We start from the raw sequence: 17,930 nt of genomic DNA, 5'->3' as shown, positions 1-17,930 counted from the left end.
TGAAAGATCTGGAGTGTCTATACCTTCATATCCAGGACTCTGTCCCTCCCTGCAATTTGAATCTTATGCTGTTGAGGTTCATGAGGCCTCTCTTCATACCTCTGGCTTCCTGCTCTCTTCTCCTTCTCCCCTAGAAGTTTTTGTTCCTGGTGGTGGTTACGTCTGCCCGCAGGGTGTCTGAGATCAAGGCACTTTCTTCAGAACTGCCCTATACTGTATTCTACAAAGATAAGGTGCAGTTGTGGCCACACCTGATGTTCCTGCCCAAGGTATTTTCCCAGTTTCATACCGGCCAGGACATAGACTTACTAGTCTTCTTTCCAAAGCCTCATAAATCCAAAGAACACAGGTTACACACCCTGGATGTCAGGAGGATGCTGGCCTTTTATATTGACAGGACAAGGCTGTTTTGCAAGTCAGCACAGCTGTTTGTTGCTGTGGCAGACAGGATGAAAAGTTGCGTAGTGTCTGCTCAAAGTATTTCATCCTGGATGACAGCCTGCATCCGATACTGCTACAAGCTGGCAAGTGTGCCTCCACTGGCGATAGTCAAGGTGCACTCATGGCTCAGGTGCCAATCCAAGAGATTTGTAGAGCTGATACCTGGTCGTCTGTCCACACGTTCATGTCCCACTATGCGCTTACGCAGCAGGCCCAGGACGATGCTGGCTTCGGCAGACCAGTGCTGCAAGACTGTGAACTCCAAGCCCATCTCCATTGGCACTGCTTGTGAGACACCTAGAATGGAATCGACATGAACAAGCACTCAAAGAAGAACAAACGGTTACCTATCTTTTCGTAACTGTTGTTCTTTGAGATGTTTTCCTCATGTCCATTCCATTACCCGCCCTCTTGCCCCTTTGTCGGAGTTGCCAGCAAGAAGGAACTGAGAGAGTGTAGGGTCAGCAGCATCTGATATACTGACACATAGGTGCGGCACTCAAGGGGGTGCCACTGCTGACCCTCTGGATACCACTACAGCAAAAATCTCCGACGACCGCACACATGGGCATGTGCACACCTACAATGGAATAGACATAAGCAACACATCTCAAAGAACAACAGTTACAAAAAGGTAGGATAACCGTTTTTTCCTCAAATGAAGCAAACCCAGGCTAGAATTCTGCCACTCTTCTGAAACCTACACAGTTTCTGTTGTTCTGCAGAGGAAAAATTCAGACCTCAGCGGAGGTTAACACCTTTCCCCTTCCATGGAGGATATTCAGGTTTACCTTGTTTCCGTTTCCCTCTAGTTGCAAAACTTCCAGCTAAGCTCCACAAAGACAAAGTGTCCATATAAATCCAAACATATTTGGTTGAGTTACGAATTTTTCAAAATCACCATTTTCCATCTGTGTTTTTCTCACAACAGCTTGTTCCTGGCTTGGAGTAAAAATCCTGAACATCCCCAACACTATATGCACTGCCTTACTTAATTATGCCACAAATAGTGCACTTCTTGACAGGACACAGTCAACACAGATCCTCCCTCTGCGAACCAGGAGACCCTGAATTGAAGTCTCACTTCTTTTACTGACTAGTAGTTAATAGTTCTGTGTCTTTTGCCACCCTTATTCTTGAGCAAGGCCTTCTACCCCAGTGAGGAGTTATACAAGCTGGAAATACAACCCAACTCTCAGACATTTAGCCAGGCTGCTTTAGAAGGAATCAGTCAAATCTAAGCACTCAACTATACAGTGTTTCAAATGGACGGACTCATGAATTTGTAATCCACTATTTGAGTTTGTTACCCATCATCAAGTGGCTGGTGCACAATGGAGAACAATCTATTTCTGCTGCCAGCTATTATAGTTAATCCTTTCAATTTAGTGGTATAGGTGCCATAGTGTTGAATATCCAGAAGTCAAATCCTGCTGATAACAGGGAGGTCATAACATTTGCACATAAGAGAATTAATTTTCTTTTAAAAAATTCCTAGCAAATTACCTACAAAAAAACTACATTGAAAGAATGGTATGATTGCAAAGGCCTGAACATTAGGAAATGCAAAAATTAAGATTATCCATGCAATATTAATTCTGCCTCCTTGTTTATGTACATTATTTATATAGGCTTTAATTACAGGATCACATACTATTCTTTTTCCACAGACTCTCTGTCTCATTCAATGCACAAGACGTTTGGTGTTCAGAGAATGAATCCAGGGTGTGCAACAAGTGAGGCTGTTGTTTGTAGGTTCCCTGCTTTATTTGTTGCAGAAGTTGGAAGGTGTGTGGTGAATGAAACAGGGGATTGCAGGAAGAAAAAGGATTGTATCATAGCTAAAGGAGTTAAATGCCATCCTGGAGAACTGGATTCTATCCCAGACTCTGCCATAGACTTCCTATGTGATGCAGGGCAACTAACTTAAACCATACTTTTCACAGGTGACCATTAATTGTGTGTTCCTCGTATTCTGGGTGCTCAGTTTTAGACACCTGGAGCCTGTTTTCAGAAGAGCTGAGTGCTCACAATTGCAGTTGAATTCACTCAGAGCATTTGAGGCGCAATCTCTCTTGCAGAAAAGTTGTATGGTCAGAAGGAATGAGCTGAGCATAGGGTTGGGCATCAGGAAATTCCTAAGTTTGATTTACTGTGTTTCTATTCCTCTATCTGTAAGATGCTTACCCAGCTACTTCATGGGGTGTTCAGATGATTAATTAGTTAATATCTGCACAGTCCTTTAAATATAAAATTGCTAAGGACTCTAAAAAATCAGGCCTAAGGTGTCTCAGTTTAGGCAGCCGATCATTAAGGTACCCAGAATTAGTTGATATTTTTGTATGTAGTGTAATTGTAGCCATGTCAGTCCCAAGATATTAATTCAGTTCAGAATATACCTGAAGAAGAGCTTTGTGTAGCTCAAAAACTTGTCTCTCTCACCAGCAGATATTACCTCGCCCAATAAAAGAGATTACGTTACCCACCTTGATATTTTTGCACATTTTGGCTTTAATCTCCCTGCCTCGGTCTCTGTCTGAGAAAGCCCTCACTACCACATGGGGTATTGAGGAAATAAATTATTTAATGTATGTTGGGCCCAAATAGTATAGTGATGAGCCATAGAAATGCTTATGAGGCAAGTATTAATTCCATATTCATTGCAGGGTTTGGATATGGTATAGTAAATAAGGTAAGAGAGCCACATATTGAATTATAAGTATTAAGAGAAATATTGAACAACTTCCTTGTTCAGTGAACACAGTTCAGCTAGACCAACCAGCTGGCCAATCGGAACATAATTTTAGTGAATCAGTGTCCCCAGCCAAATTTAAATTTGAATTAATTCCTGAGAGGAAGAGAGCAACCACAGAATCTAGTTGAAAAGAACTTTTATATATTGAGATTTTTGTGAGATGGAGAAATCCTATTTAAGGACAGAGCAACTGAAGTGGACAGAATCATACTGTGTAACAGTGGACTTTTGAGGAGTTGAATAAAAGGATAATTTTGTCTAATTTTGTGTCCAATATTTTTTAGGTACAAGCCTATGCAGAAAGTGGATGGCGTTGCAGATGGTTTCACAGGAAGTGGTCAGCAGACAGGCACATCTGTTGAGCAAACTGTAATTGCCCAAAGTCAACATCATCAACAGTTTTTGGGTATGTGAGGGCACATTATCCTGGTGTACAAATAAAAATAAACATCTGGCATCATCATAATTCTCTCTAGACTTAGGGTGTCCCATTAAAGCTTTCATTCATATTGGGGCACCCAGAAGCTAAATTCCCTCTAAGCTGCGCAGCTGCCTATTAAGCCCCATGCAGGGGCTTAGGGCTGAGGTGGGGAGAGGTGCCTCTCCCCCAGCATGGACCTGCCCCGGACTTGCCGTGGCTGGGGGAGAGGCGCCCTGGCCCCAACCGAGCCCCGGCACAGACCTGCCATGGTTGTGGGAGAGGTGCCTCCCCTCCCACCCCCAGCTCAGGTGCTGCTGCAGGGAGAGAGAGCTTGGGGGAGTCCTCTCTCCCCGCCGCAGCCCCCAAGCTGCCTGCACCCCAAACCCCTCATCCCCAGCCCCACCCCAGAGCCTGCACCCCCAGCCGGAGGCCTTCCACCTTCCCCCTCCTCATCCCAACCCTCTGCCCCAGCCCTGAGCCCCTTAGCCCCAGCCCCACCCTGGAGCCCTCACCCACTGCACCGCAATCCTCTGTCCCAGCACTGAGCCCCCATCCCACACTCCAAACTCCTCGGCCCCACCCCCACCACATGAATTTTGTTATGTGCACTAATATGGAGGTGATGTGTCACACGTGTCACACATCACCTCCATATTGTTGCAAATAACAAAAATTCATTCTGCATATGCATGGGAAAAATTAGAGGGAACACTGCCCAGAAGTTATATACAGAAACTATATGCTCTACATCATGAAGCTTATGCAACATTTCACATACCTCATGTACATATAGAAGAAAAGTTGTGCAAAATCTATATTTGCACTATACTTGTAAACATATACTGCAACACAATTTACTGTATATATTATATGTCAAATTTACAGTCAGACTTAAAACTGATGCCTTAATATTTGTGCTCACATCCATTGTATGCTTCGCTCCTGAATGTGTGTGTAAAATGGGGTTACATTCAAGCTTTGCAATTGCAATGTAGCCATTACCATTTGGAAATATGGCCATGTATGCTATATTTTTAAATGATATAATCTATACTACTGTAAACTGAAAGGACCAAAATTTGAAAACTTGTGGTCCAAGGTCTACGTGCTCAAAAATGTGCAATTTGTGCATACATCAGTTCATGAGGCATTTACCACAGGTGAGCATACAAATCATAAATGTGCACACAGCAGTGGTAATTTAATAACTATTTGCATATATAACCACCTGATTTGAACATGCCATTACATAATTGCACACTTAGCGTTAGGTTCATAAACTGGGATTTTAAAAGCACTCACCATTGGCCTACCTTGGCTCCCACTGACTTCAGTGGGAGTATATTTAGGCCAGTGGTAAGTGTTTTTGAAACACACATAACTGGTCACACACTTTTTTTTTTTATGCAGCATACTCAAAGTATGCATTAGGTATGCATTAAAGTCCATTAAATTCCAAATGTAAACGCTGAATACTCTGACAAATATACTACTGAATGTACTAAAGCTGTTCAATAGTGCAAAATAAAACCTAGTCAATGTGAATATGCTATAAACTCACATATTGTACTTTATTCTGTGCTTTACTGAAAATATCTTGTAGACTGAAATACCTTAGTGCTTGCCTTTGATGTAGAGACATGTAGGATATACATAACTTCATTTTAGCATGTTATATATCCTGTAGTATAATATATCTTGTACTTAAAAAAATAGTGCGTTTAAAATTTTGTGTTGATAATTTTTTATTGCTATTTATAAAAATAAGGACGTGTTTGTTCTTTGGGTACTATCCCTTTTAGAATTTATTTCTTTGTATCATTCTTAAAGGTTTTCCTAATTAAACTGTAATTGGTACTATTTACAATAGCTTTCTTCCATTATGTTGTCATGGAAACAGATGCATCTCGAGTACTTCCAGAGTTTGGAGAAGTTGAAATATCTTCTTTGCCAGATGGTACTACGTTTGAGGATATCAAATCACTGCAGAGTCTTTATAGAGAGCACTGTGAGGTAAGAAGGATGTATTTCATATACACTGTTTTACCTTTGATTCTTTCATGAGAAGTCAAACACTCTCAATGCAATATGACTATACAAAACATATTACAGCCTGAGAGAGTCTAACTTGTCTAAAAAGCAGTTTGCTTATTCAGTTCTAAGGGAAAGTTTACAATAAGATTTTTCTGGAGTCTCTCGTTTTGTAAGAATAGCCAATATTAGTATATTTTATAGAATATTGAGAATGAAAATTAGTTTGTTTTTAAAAAGTTTGATCTTGATATTTCTGTCAGATTTGAGAAATTAGATTTCAGATTTTGCATACAATATTTTGGTTTTGCTGTGGGAGTATAAATCTAATTCAATTAATCATTTCTATTTTTTACATTAAGAAACAAATATTTTTTTTCAAGTATTACAAAAACAAGTTTCCTGAGATGAGAGCTTTAAACCATATTTCATCTGGAATATTTCTGTGGCTGTTACAACTATTTCAAATGATGTGAAATGGAAAAGATATATGAACCTTCAGTGCAGAAGTAGTCATGGCAAATTTACCTTGTCTCCCTTGATTTTTTAGCTATTTTAGAAGTTTTGCTTATGTGAATTCATCAAATATGATTGTTTAGGGCAGACCTTCTCTTTTTTGCCTCATATCCACTTATACTTCTATTAGTGTATCTCGCTGCACATACTGGATATATACTCTGATCACTGGTTAAAATAGAAATATACATTTCACCACTATTCCTCCTAATTATGCAAAATATAGCCAGTATATAAATGTTGTCATAACATACCCTGCTAACGAAAATTTAGGTAGAAGACCACCTGCACTTGCCTTTTTTTTTCCCCCCCCAGGCAATATTGGATGTTGTAGTGAACCTTCAGTTTAGCCTGATAGAAAAATTGTGGCAAACTTTCTGGCGCTATTCTCCCTCCACTCAAGCTGATGGCACTGCTATTAGTGAACCGAGGTCAGTAAATGTCTCTTTTACTGGTTATTATCATCATTTAATTGCAGATATAAAATCAAATAGAAGTATAGTTTTACTACTAACTGGAAACCTAACTTGCTATCATTAATTTACGAGGTTAAATTAATGCTGTCTAAAATGTTTGTCCACTCTAGCTAGTGTTTACCACAAATTGCTTTTTTGAAATGATTGTATATGTATATCTACCATTTTATTTGGTTTGGATCACTACAGTAGAGGTATCTTTTCATAACATTGTATTCAATCTTTTTTGAGGTAAAAGGACCATTCTTATCATACCTCTGCATAAGTTATGTGCTGTAGCAGAAATTTGAAGGCCATTTTTCAATCTCATATGACACAAGGTGCAGCAGTGCTGTTGGGTGTGGTTCAGACATGTATAATGTTTTATTAAATAAAATATTTTAAAGTCCATTGTTTTCCTATCTGCATGTATATGCATTTTCATTTATTCATTTGATACATTTGTTCACACCAGCAATCTGAGTGAAATAGAAAGTCGACTTCCGAAAGCAAAGCTGATTACTCTGTGCAAAAATGAGACTGTTCTGAAATGGATGTGTAACTGTGACCATGTGATGTACCAGGCTTTGGTGGAGATTCTCATTCCTGACGTCCTTAGACCTATTCCTAGTAAGTTGAACACAGATGACGTCTTGTAAGGATTTTTTTTTTTTTTTTTTTGGTCTGGTGATCTTATGCCTACAATACCTCCCAGGAAACCTTTGGGAGTGATTTTGAAGGCTACAGGAGCAGTATATGTGGTCACTCTTAGCTTTATAGTGTAGAAAGGTAGCAGTAGGTGTATGCATTGTATTTAAAGAAAAAGGGATTGATGATTTCACCACATTTATAAAAGGATAAAAACAGGCTTCCAGAAGTTTTCAGGATATATTTTCCTAAAAAAAAGATGCTTTTGTCATTGTATATTATTTATTTTATTATACTTTAGTATCAAAAATGTTGTTCCTTTGTACTCTGACTCTAGTCTACATGATAGACTCCAACACACTATGGGTCTGAGCCAGAGTCCACTGATATCATTCAGAGTTTTCCAGTTATTTTAGTAGGCTTTGGGTTAGGCTTTACATTAGCCTCTAAATAGCTAATAAAAATTATGTATATGCTGTATGCTTTCGTTTCTGGACAACTAAACAGTTGTTGTTGGTTGATCAGGAGGTTACTTAACTCAGTAGGTTATGAATTTTAATGTTACATTTTACTATTAAAATGGTGTAGTGCAAAGTCAAACATTTTTAGCCTTATTCGTTTTTCCAGGCTATCACATTTTTTGTTCTGTGTCCGACCTGATAGACTCAGTGACTGATGGTAGTATAATACCTTGGCCAGCCAACCATTATCAAATTGTTTTACTCAGGAGTACAGTTTTCTTTTCAAAGCTAAAATTATTGGAATCCGTAATTGCTCAGGTAGTGAATTTTAAGACTGCTTTTAACAGAAAACTAATTCACTTGGTTTCCAGCAAAGTTGAATTCCTTTATAAAGTATTTATTATGTCATGTATGTCATGCTAAATATTATGAATATATCTTCCATTAACAATAATAATTAATGATGATGTACAGGTAAAATCCATATAACTACATATGCATTGTGTTCGCTTCATGAACCAAACAATAGTCATTTCATAGTTAAATTGGATTAATATTTAAAGGAGATGGTGCCTCAGATAGCCTTGTAACTAACAATGCTATTTTCTGTTGGTGTCAATACAACTGCTACTAATGATTCCAGTTACAGACAGGTCAGAAAAAAATTACACCTACACCTTTGTAAGAACATGCTACTGACCTTCACTTATTAATGAAACAGAGTGGAACGTCACTATACACAGTACAGTACTTGTGGTACAAGAAATTTTAGCTTTGTGAATCTAAAAGTCCAAATGCCAACCATATATTAAGACAATTTTTTAATTAAATTTTATAGTTAAAAAGGCAAAGATTAAGATATTGGTGGATTGCAGTTGTATTTGACCCTTTTATTAATGAAATAGAAAAGAGAAGAAGAAATGCTGAATGATTATCCTTTTTAAATACAGAGATTAAATAAGCAACCTTTGTCTACATACTTAAACTAATTGGCTTTGGCCTATGTTTATGGTGGAGTTTATTTTTCTGTTTAATGTAAATAGGTAGAATCTTATTTTCAAGTGAATTCAGTCCAGCTCAAACAAATATTCAAAAAAATTTCAATTAAAGTTGACAAATTGAATTGAGGTTTGAATGAAGGAGAAATGAGCTATTAAAATAGTCTTCCATTCCATCCACACAAAGTAGTTTCTGATTTTAAAAAATATATTGCGTAAGTGAAGTTATCATGGAATATTTTAATGTGTGTATATATGCTTACTGATTTATGTACCAGATCCTGCTTTTTCCCTTGCCTTTCACTTGCTTCCTCTGCATTGACTGGTAGTCCCCAGAGAAGTTTTGTAAATTAGCTTATTAGCTATGACATCTTCCTGCCTACTCTCAATTTACTTCATGAGCTAGATGGAGCAGTGTCTGTACAGGATTTCAAAAAATTCTTCATTGATGAAGCATATATGTCCAGTGCTGATAAGTGCATATATGTTTGGGTCCTCTTCATTCTGTTTGTCATTACTGACAAAGGATTTCCATTAGGAATGAAATGCAGTAATGGATGAACATACCATTAGTTAGATTTGGATGATTATGTATGCTGTATGTGGGATTCCTGTTGTTTGGATGATGCTTGATAGAAATATCTTTTAATCCAAGGACCACTTCCTACCAACAAGCCTCTTTCTATCTTTTATGGTATCCTGGTGGGTTCCCATCCATACCCTCATCTCTTCAAATATCTTTAGAGGGCAGATGTTTGATCCACTTTCTTTTCTGGATCTTCAGGAGTAGTTGCCTAGCCTGTTTCTCCCATACTGATCTTTTGCAGGAGTGACGGCACATAAGTAGGCCCACTTCCCCAAATTCCCCATCCTCCACCTCCATTCTGCATTAGTGAGAGTTAAAATCCCCCTCGCCCTTTTACAGTGACCCTTTAATTCAGCAACTAAAAGGTACCGTTCTGTCACAAAGTCCATTTAGCTCAATAAAAATCCCTAAATTTAATCCAGATTTAGTCCTTTAGCACAGTGCACTCTGGAATGATTCTCAGTACAGGATACAAAATGCCAATGCAAAAACAGCAGTAGTGGGAGCAGCAGTAGTTTATTACCTGCTTCAGAGGTTGAGGAAATGTCTTCCACTCACCACAGTAGGCTAAATACAGGATTCAGGGAAATTTGGGTTTATATGGCTGGCCCCATAAGAACAGAGATGGGTGAAGCTGACTTGCTAATGGCTTCCTGGAAAAAGCATCATTCAAGAGTAAGAGTGGAAGCTGAGAGCAAAAAGGGGTAGTGATTGTCTCAACAAGTACAAGTTCTTCTTTGAGTGGTGGTCCCTATATGGATTCCAGACATGGGTGCGCATCCGTGACATGCGCCAAAGCTGGAACAGTTTTGCAGTAGTAGCGTCCATTGACCTGCATGTGTGTTGTGCATTGTTCGCGTGCTCACATCCAGGGTTATCAGAGGCCATGCAGGTCAACACTGCTCCAGTTCCCTTTTATCGCCACATGGCTAGAGTCAGAACGCCTGTTCCTCAGTGCTCTAAGCCTTGCTAAGAGAACTGCTTGTCCATTTTTTCAGTGTATATAGTAGTTGTATATAGTAGCTTGTAAGATTCATAATTAGTTAGGATCCCTGTTGGATTTCTTCCCCCGTCGGACAGATCCCTCCCACCCCCTGCTTCCGGGGATTGTGCCCTGGCAAGCCAGCTTTGAAACCCACGCTCCTTTGCTGTGAGCGACGAGCACCAACTGTGCCTTTACTGCCTTGGCGAAGCCCACGTTGTCACCGGCTGTTCCTTCTGCCGATCGTTCCCGCTCCGAAATTGAGAAGCTAAAGAACTTTGCCTCTGTACATTTCTAATGGAGGAGGCTATGCGCCCATGTGTGCAGTCTGATCCGAAACTGGCAGATCCATCGGAATGGCATCTGTCACCACTAGTAAGTGCCCCTCTGTCTTGCTCCAATGCAACAGAGCCATAAGTACTGCCACAGAAGCCAGACCATGAACATAAGAAGCATGGACATGGGCATAAGGGCAGCTCCCCGATGGGCACTGCCCTGAAACACAGCATTGCCTCCCTGAGCTAGATCAGGTGAAGAGTTGTGCGTCGACCTGGCTGCCCCAGCTCCCAAGAAGCCCCGGAAGGAGCATAAGGCAAAGCACCATCCACTTTTGAGGACCTCTCCTTTGACAACCAAAAGCTTTAGTGACAAGACGGATAAATCTCTCTGCGGTCTCAGTGATTCCCACCCCGCTCTGCAGTCACTCACCATATACACCTGGGCCCTGACCTGCAGGCAGCAGAAGTCGTCCTTTTGCCCTGCCCCAACACCTCCTCCTACCCCTACTTCCAACAACAACAGGCATCGTCCCGACATCATCAGTGCTCTCAACAACTACATTACTCTGCTGCTACCGCTTCTACCCCCTCAACCTTCCCACAACATCAGTCAAAACACCCATTTTGACTCCCTCATCTGAACCTCCTCCTATCCCTCTCATGCTGCCCCATGTCACTCTTGGGGGCCGTCTTGCCTGTTTGCCCACAACTGGGACAAGATCACCACAGACCGCTCGATGCTTGACATCATTCACCAGGGATAGTCTATAGAAGTCCTCTGATTCCCCCCTCATCGCACTCTCCTGGAGATCCTTCCCACTCAGATCTCCTCTGAGAGGAAGCAGGCACCCTTCTCCGAAAGGGTGCCAGAGAGCGCAAGCCCCTCCATTACTAGGGCTGCCGCTTTAATTCCCTGTATTTCCTTATTCTGAAAAAAAGAGGCAGCTGCTGCCCCATTCTGGACCTCCAGTTACTCAACAGGTTCATATGAAAATTCAAGTTCTGGATGGTCACATTTTCCCTCCTTATCCCTTCCCTCCCTCACGGAGCCTGGTTTGCAGCTCTCAATATGAAAAATGCCATATTTCCACATCGACATTCACCTGGCTCATTGGAAATTTCTCCATTTTACGGGTTGCTCATTCCCATTCTCAGTTTTGTGTCCTCCCCTTTGGCATTGCCACTGCACCTTGTGTATTCACAAAAGTCTTTGCCATCATCGCAGCCCACATGCGACGCCTTGGCCACTCCGTGTTTCCCTATCTTGATGACTGTTCCTCGTTGTGATGTCACGCAACCACCTCCCTTCCGGTATACAGACCCTTTGCAATCTCCTCGCCAACATGGGCATTTGTATCAGCAGGGAAAAGCCAGTCCTCATCCCTACCCAATGGATCACCTTTATTGGGGCATTCCTGGACGCTCTCGTGAGCCAAGCTTTCCTCCCGGCAGACCCGTTTGCCATCCTTACCTCTCTCATCGCAACATTATGCCGCAAACCGCACACCTGTATCCACCAATGTCTTTCCCTCCTTGGCCACATGGCGGCCTGCATCTCCATAACACCCCATGCCTGCCTCCATATATGCTGCCTTCAACTGTAGCTCAGGTTGATCTACAAACCACAGACAGACTGCTTGAACAGGTCTGTCCTGCTCCACTGGTTCGTCCTCGACTCCTTCATGTGGTGGACCAACTTGTCCAAAGTCTTGGTCGGCACCCTGTTTACACCTCCCGCTCTCTGCACCACTCTCACCAGAGAGGCCTCCCTCACTGGTTGGGGCGTCCACCTGTCTAGTCACATGGCCCATGGCCTCTGGATACCGAGAGAGGCCAAGATGCACATCAACATTCTGGAATTGAGAGTTGCCCGTCTTACCTGTCAGGCATTCCTCTCTCTCATAAGATCATATCACATTCAACTGCTGTCCCACAACATGGCAACAGTTGTATATATCAACAAGCAAGGCAGTGACAAGTCACTCTCTCTATGTGCAGAGGCCTCCAACTCTGAAAAGGGTGCATCAAGCACGAAGTGATACTACAAGCCTTGTATCTTCTGGGTGCCAGCAACTCCCTAGCGAACACACTCAGCAGGTTTTTCTATGCGACCCATGAGTAGGAACTACATGATCCCACATGATGCTCTGTCTTCTGCTGGTGGGGCACCCTGTGCTGGGAACTCTTTGTGACCAGTGAGAACTGCAAACTCCCCCTCTTCTGCTCCAGATGGGCATTGGGGCCAGACTCACAGGGCAATGCCCTTCTCCTGCCCTAGACAATGAAGTCCACTATGCCTTTCCGCCCATTCCCCTACTCCCGCAAGTCCTGCACAAGATTCAATGGGATCAAGCGAAGGTCATATTGATAGTCCCCTTTTGGCCTTGCTAATACTGGTTCATGGACCTCCTCCATCTCCCTGCTCATCCCTCGCCTCCCCTGATCTGCCTCCACACCCACCCAGATCTCCTCACACAGGTGCAGGGATGATTCTGAAACCCCAACACATGCCTGCTGCACCTCACAGCGTGGTATTTGGATCGGGCTCGCAAGTAGACAGAGCCATGCTCCACCCTAGTGCATGACATCCTCACGCACAGCAGAAGGCCATCTTCTAGAACCTGCTATCAGACAAAATGGAAGCATTTCACCACTTGGGCACACCACCACCATTACCCACTAGACTCCATATCCATTCCTATCCTCCTAGGCTACTTCCTCCAACTTAAACTGTAGGCCCTCGCCCACTCCTCCCTCAGAGTCCACCTGCTGGCTCTCAGAGCCTTCCTCCCTCCATTAGACAGTTCCTCCATCTTCACTCACCCAATCACCATTTGCTTCCTCAATGCCTTTCAACCTGTACAAAAACCTACCCCTTCTTGGGACCTGAATATCTCTCTCTCTCTGTTCTCACTAAACGACTGTTCAAAGCCCTCACAACCTGCTCTATTGCCCACCCTCTCCATGAAGATGATCTTCTCGTGGCTGTCCCCTCAGCGATTCTGGTACTCTTATAGAAGATGAACACTTTTAGTTCTGAAGCCAGCATTAGCTGGCCTGACACTAATGAAACAAACAGCATTACTCCCAATGCCATTTCCTGCAAAACCTTTTATTACTGACAGCAGCACTTCACAGGCTGTAACAAATCAAAAGCCACTCAGGTCACTTTTATTGTTAACTGCATGCAAGATCACCTTGTCACTCTCTAAATTAGTTTTCTTGTGTGATAGCCAAATCAGTACCAAGAATGTCTAAAGAAATGCCGTTTTAAGATCTTTTGTAGTTACCAGGCATATAAACAATTACTGCTTCAAAGAAAAATAAGAGATTTTAATTTCCTTTCTAGAATAGGGCTTAAGAAGTAAAGGCCAGCACAATTTAGGTAGCATGCTTTCGCTTGATTGAAACAAAGAGAGCACAGAATTTGTTTTGGGTTTAAAATGACACTTCTCTCTCTCAGGTCTTCAGAAATTCATGGTTATTCTATACAATTTTTATGTTAAATAATCTATTTTATATACATAAAAGAAACTTCCTGCTGTGGAAGTTAGTATGTCTCTTACTATCATCTATTCCTCTTTTTCATCACAACAAAAGACAACATTTACTTCATCAAGTTGTTGTTCGTTTCTTTTTTTAATCACACTTATTTTGAAAGTAGAATAGAGATACTTTGCTCTGAAAGATGAGTATATGAAAGAGATGTTTTACTATATCTGTTGTTCAGTGTTCATGAAAAGATTAATTTTGCCTTAGACAACCAGTATCATTAACTTAGTGATTACAGCTCAAGGAACACTGTATTGAAGAAATTCTATAAAACCATTGGTCACATGAATTAATGCACAGCTAATTAATAAGTGTGCAGAAATAAATTTGCATAGCACCAAAAGCATGCTAGGTATTTGACAGACCAGAAAAAAGAAGTCTCTTTTTGTCCTAGAAAACTCATGAAAAAGCCTGTTCTCATAAGACTTCCAGCCCAGTTTTGCAACATCACAAGGCTCAGACCTTACCAGGTTCACCCATCACTAGTTCCCACTGCATAGTTGAAAACAAAATAATATGCTCGGAAGACAAATAACTTTTTTATCCTTTTTGATAGATCTAAATAACTCTGATTCCTTTAAAAAAACACACACTTTAAAAAAGGGAATCATTTAATTACTTTAGCTGTAAGTGGATATTTCTCAAAGAATATAACTTTTCTTTACAACTAATTCTTACTCTACTGGAGAGAGATGATTTTATAAATGGATCCAATCAATACTCAGTTGTAGACATTTTCATTGTTTCCTTTTACATGTCATTCAAAATCTTTTAAAGACAATTGAGTTTCCCCCTTTCAAGGTTTTTTTACACCATTATTACAACTGCGTTATTCATCATGAGTCTACTGAAACTTATAGTTTTCCTTTCTCTTTTATGTGACACTTTTTTGGTAGATCTATGTATTATACTTGAGAGAGCAAGTGAGAGGTAAGGAAAAGTGAGGTTTTATTTACTGTGGAGGAGTTCCTGTTTTTTCTTTTCCAAGTGTAGCTCCCTCAGCACATATTTCCCTTCCATCCCCCTTCATGAACTAGAACTTTTTCTCACTTGAGAAATGCAGGTTAGTGTCCATCTCTTCCTTTATAGAAGGGAATATGATGTCACAGGCTCATCGACAGGTCTATAAAATTTCTCTCGAACCACCTGTGTGGACCACTCATCAGTGCTGAGGGAGCTGTACTGGGAAAGGGAAACAGAGGCTTCTCCACGGTAAGAATAACCCTACTTTCTATCACTTATGTATATTTTTATATTTTGCTGGTTGACACTGCCTTTGAGCACTGCACTATCATGTGTTTTATTCTTTAAAACTGGAATAAACATCATGTTGGTGATGGTGCAGCACAATTTGGGCTAACTTGAGGAAATTGTACTTTTGTAATAATCACAATTTTCAGCAGCCTCTCTGTACCTGAGAAGAAAAAGCACTTAGTTGTAGTGGAAGGTTGAACAGTAATGATGTAAAGAGAATCCTGCTTGTTTCAGTAGATACAAAACAGTTGTTACAGTTATTGATGTTCCTCTACAGAAATACCTGAAACAGTACTCACCACTGGTGTTTTGTTGCTTTGGCCATAGACCTTTGAAAGCTTCTTAGATAAGGAGGTCAGTTCTGCTTGGAAAAGCTGAAAATAAAATAATTCTTGCATATTATATATGTGAATGAAGAATTTTGAACCTAGACTGGATAAGCCTCTGAGTATGTAAAAACGGCAGATCTCATCAATATAGAATATTAAAACATAAAGGACATGAAGGTTTCAGTACAGGCACTTCTTTTTCATTTTGGTTTTTATTCTTTAATGTTTAGGTGCCTTGACCCAAGCCATTCGCAATTTTGCAAAAAGCCTTGAAGGTTGGCTTTCCAATGCCATGAACAATATTCCACAGAGAATGATACAAACCAAGGTAAAATTAAGTAACTGTTTAGTTTGGAATGAAAGTTGCATTATTCAACAGTGAGCCTGAATGACATTAATGACTATAGTAAAAATATTTGCATTTTGATAGCTACAACAAATGCTGTTATGTTTATGTTTTGGTTGCTGAAAATCTTTAAAACATATGAGGAAACATTATTTGATCTGTAATTTTAAATGCTGTGATTCACACGTAAGATGGCTCACACAAAATGAATATATAATTAAAATGTAATATAAAAGAATCATCAAGGGATAAGTTGATCCAGAAATAATGTGAGTACAATATGATTTGAGAAAACTGATTTCTTCATAGGTTGCCGCTGTAAGTGCCTTTGCCCAGACTCTGCGAAGATACACATCTCTTAATCACCTGGCTCAGGCAGCTCGTGCTGTGCTTCAGAACACTTCTCAAATCAACCAGATGCTCAATGACCTCAACCGTGTTGATTTTGCCAATGTCCAGGTAAACTGTATCTTTACAAAACAGAGTTTATCAAGTGTTCTCTTTTGTTTTCCCCATAACTCCGAACATTAGTATTAGGTCACATATTTCCACCCAGAAAATGCAACAGGTACATTTTGCTGAGGTGTATGCTGAGTGTGTCTAGCCAAATCTAACAGTTTACACAACTGTCCTCAGGAAGGAAAGATATCAGAGCTTTTTCCTCTCTATTTCCGATGTTCCAACCCAAAGTGTTCTGCTTACTTTCATTTAGTGGAGATGCAATTGAGGAGTCCACTTATTTTTAGAACTAATGCTTCTTTCCTGTGATGAGGTCTAAGGCAATAGGTCTGGTCTTCTGGGCAGATCTAATAGTAGCTAACTATACTGCAATATTTCTAGCGAGGGTGTCCTACTCACATTTTTTAAATATTTAAAAGTAATACACTTACCTGCTATGGTCACAATGTGTTTCAAATTATTTATTCTATTTAAAATATGATTCCAGTGTCTCTGTAAATATACTATAAATCGCATAATTAATTTGGATTAATTTTGTTTGCCTACAGGCAAACAAAACGGCCTTGATATCACCCACTGCTTACTACTCTCTGCACTAGTACTTCTCTGCTCACCCAACATGCTGCCATTACACTCCCTACAACCCATCAACTCCCAAAATTTTCATGATAAATGTTAGGAAGGACTAGAGTTAAAGAAGTTTCATATAAAAAATATTTGAGTATTGCTCTCTATTCATTTCTGTTTTTTCTACAATATTTTTAATTTAGATATTTTATTTAAAGCCCATTTTCATATTTTGTTTATTTTTTGCCCACCTTTGTGTAAGAATGAGATTATGGGGGTTTTAAAAATAAAAATGGCTTCATTAGTTTGCCTGGAAAGAGTAGTTCATCCTCTTCATTCAGCTGATTATTTAATCTTTCATAATAATTTTCCTTTTATGCATAAGCTTCACATACTGATGTTAATTGAAGATATGTTATGTACTGTAATAGGAGCAGGCTTCCTGGGTATGCCAGTGTGATGACAACATGGTTCAGAGACTAGAAACCGACTTCAAGATGACTCTTCAGCAGCAGAGCACTCTGGAGCAGTGGGCTGCCTGGCTCGATAACGTAATGATGCAAGCATTGAAACCATATGAAGGAAGACCCAGCTTTCCTAAAGCAGCACGGCAATTTCTGCTAAAATGGTCTTTCTACAGGTAGTACTTAAAATTATTTTAAAATGTTTTCAATGTATTTCATACTTTGCTGTTGAAATGTGCGCGCACACAGAGATTTTGATAACATGGAAGAAAAATAAGATCAGACCACAGAGCATTTTTTATTAAATTATTAAAGATCCCATAGCATTTTTCAAAAGGGTAGGGTTATATTAACCTCAAATTCAAGGCCAGAATGCAACTCAGTGAT

General features: G+C 40.3%; 1 protein-coding gene across 4 annotated transcripts in view; it reads left to right on the top strand.

Annotated features, from left to right (window-relative positions):
• Nucleotides 1-17,930, top strand: part of RFX3 (regulatory factor X3) — a 250,108-nt gene that overhangs the window by 217,797 nt on the left and 14,381 nt on the right. For 3 of the 4 annotated variants that reach the window (XM_073345241.1, XM_073345239.1, XM_073345240.1), the window contains 7 exons: nt 3,481-3,602; nt 5,518-5,630; nt 6,480-6,595; nt 7,095-7,249; nt 15,938-16,035; nt 16,363-16,512; nt 17,511-17,719. In XM_073345241.1, coding sequence (XP_073201342.1) covers nt 3,481-3,602; nt 5,518-5,630; nt 6,480-6,595; nt 7,095-7,249; nt 15,938-16,035; nt 16,363-16,512; nt 17,511-17,719 — 963 coding nt within the window. Of the gene's footprint in view, nt 1-3,480; nt 3,603-5,517; nt 5,631-6,479; nt 6,596-7,094; nt 7,250-15,213; nt 15,337-15,937; nt 16,036-16,362; nt 16,513-17,510; nt 17,720-17,930 lie in introns of those variants that run through there. The other variant, XM_073345242.1, reaches the window with a different exon arrangement.

This window comes from Lepidochelys kempii, chromosome 5, assembly GCF_965140285.1.
Source record: "Lepidochelys kempii isolate rLepKem1 chromosome 5, rLepKem1.hap1, whole genome shotgun sequence".
Classification (NCBI taxonomy): Eukaryota; Metazoa; Chordata; order Testudines; family Cheloniidae; genus Lepidochelys; species Lepidochelys kempii.
This window is presented reverse-complemented; position numbering and strand designations above follow the sequence as displayed.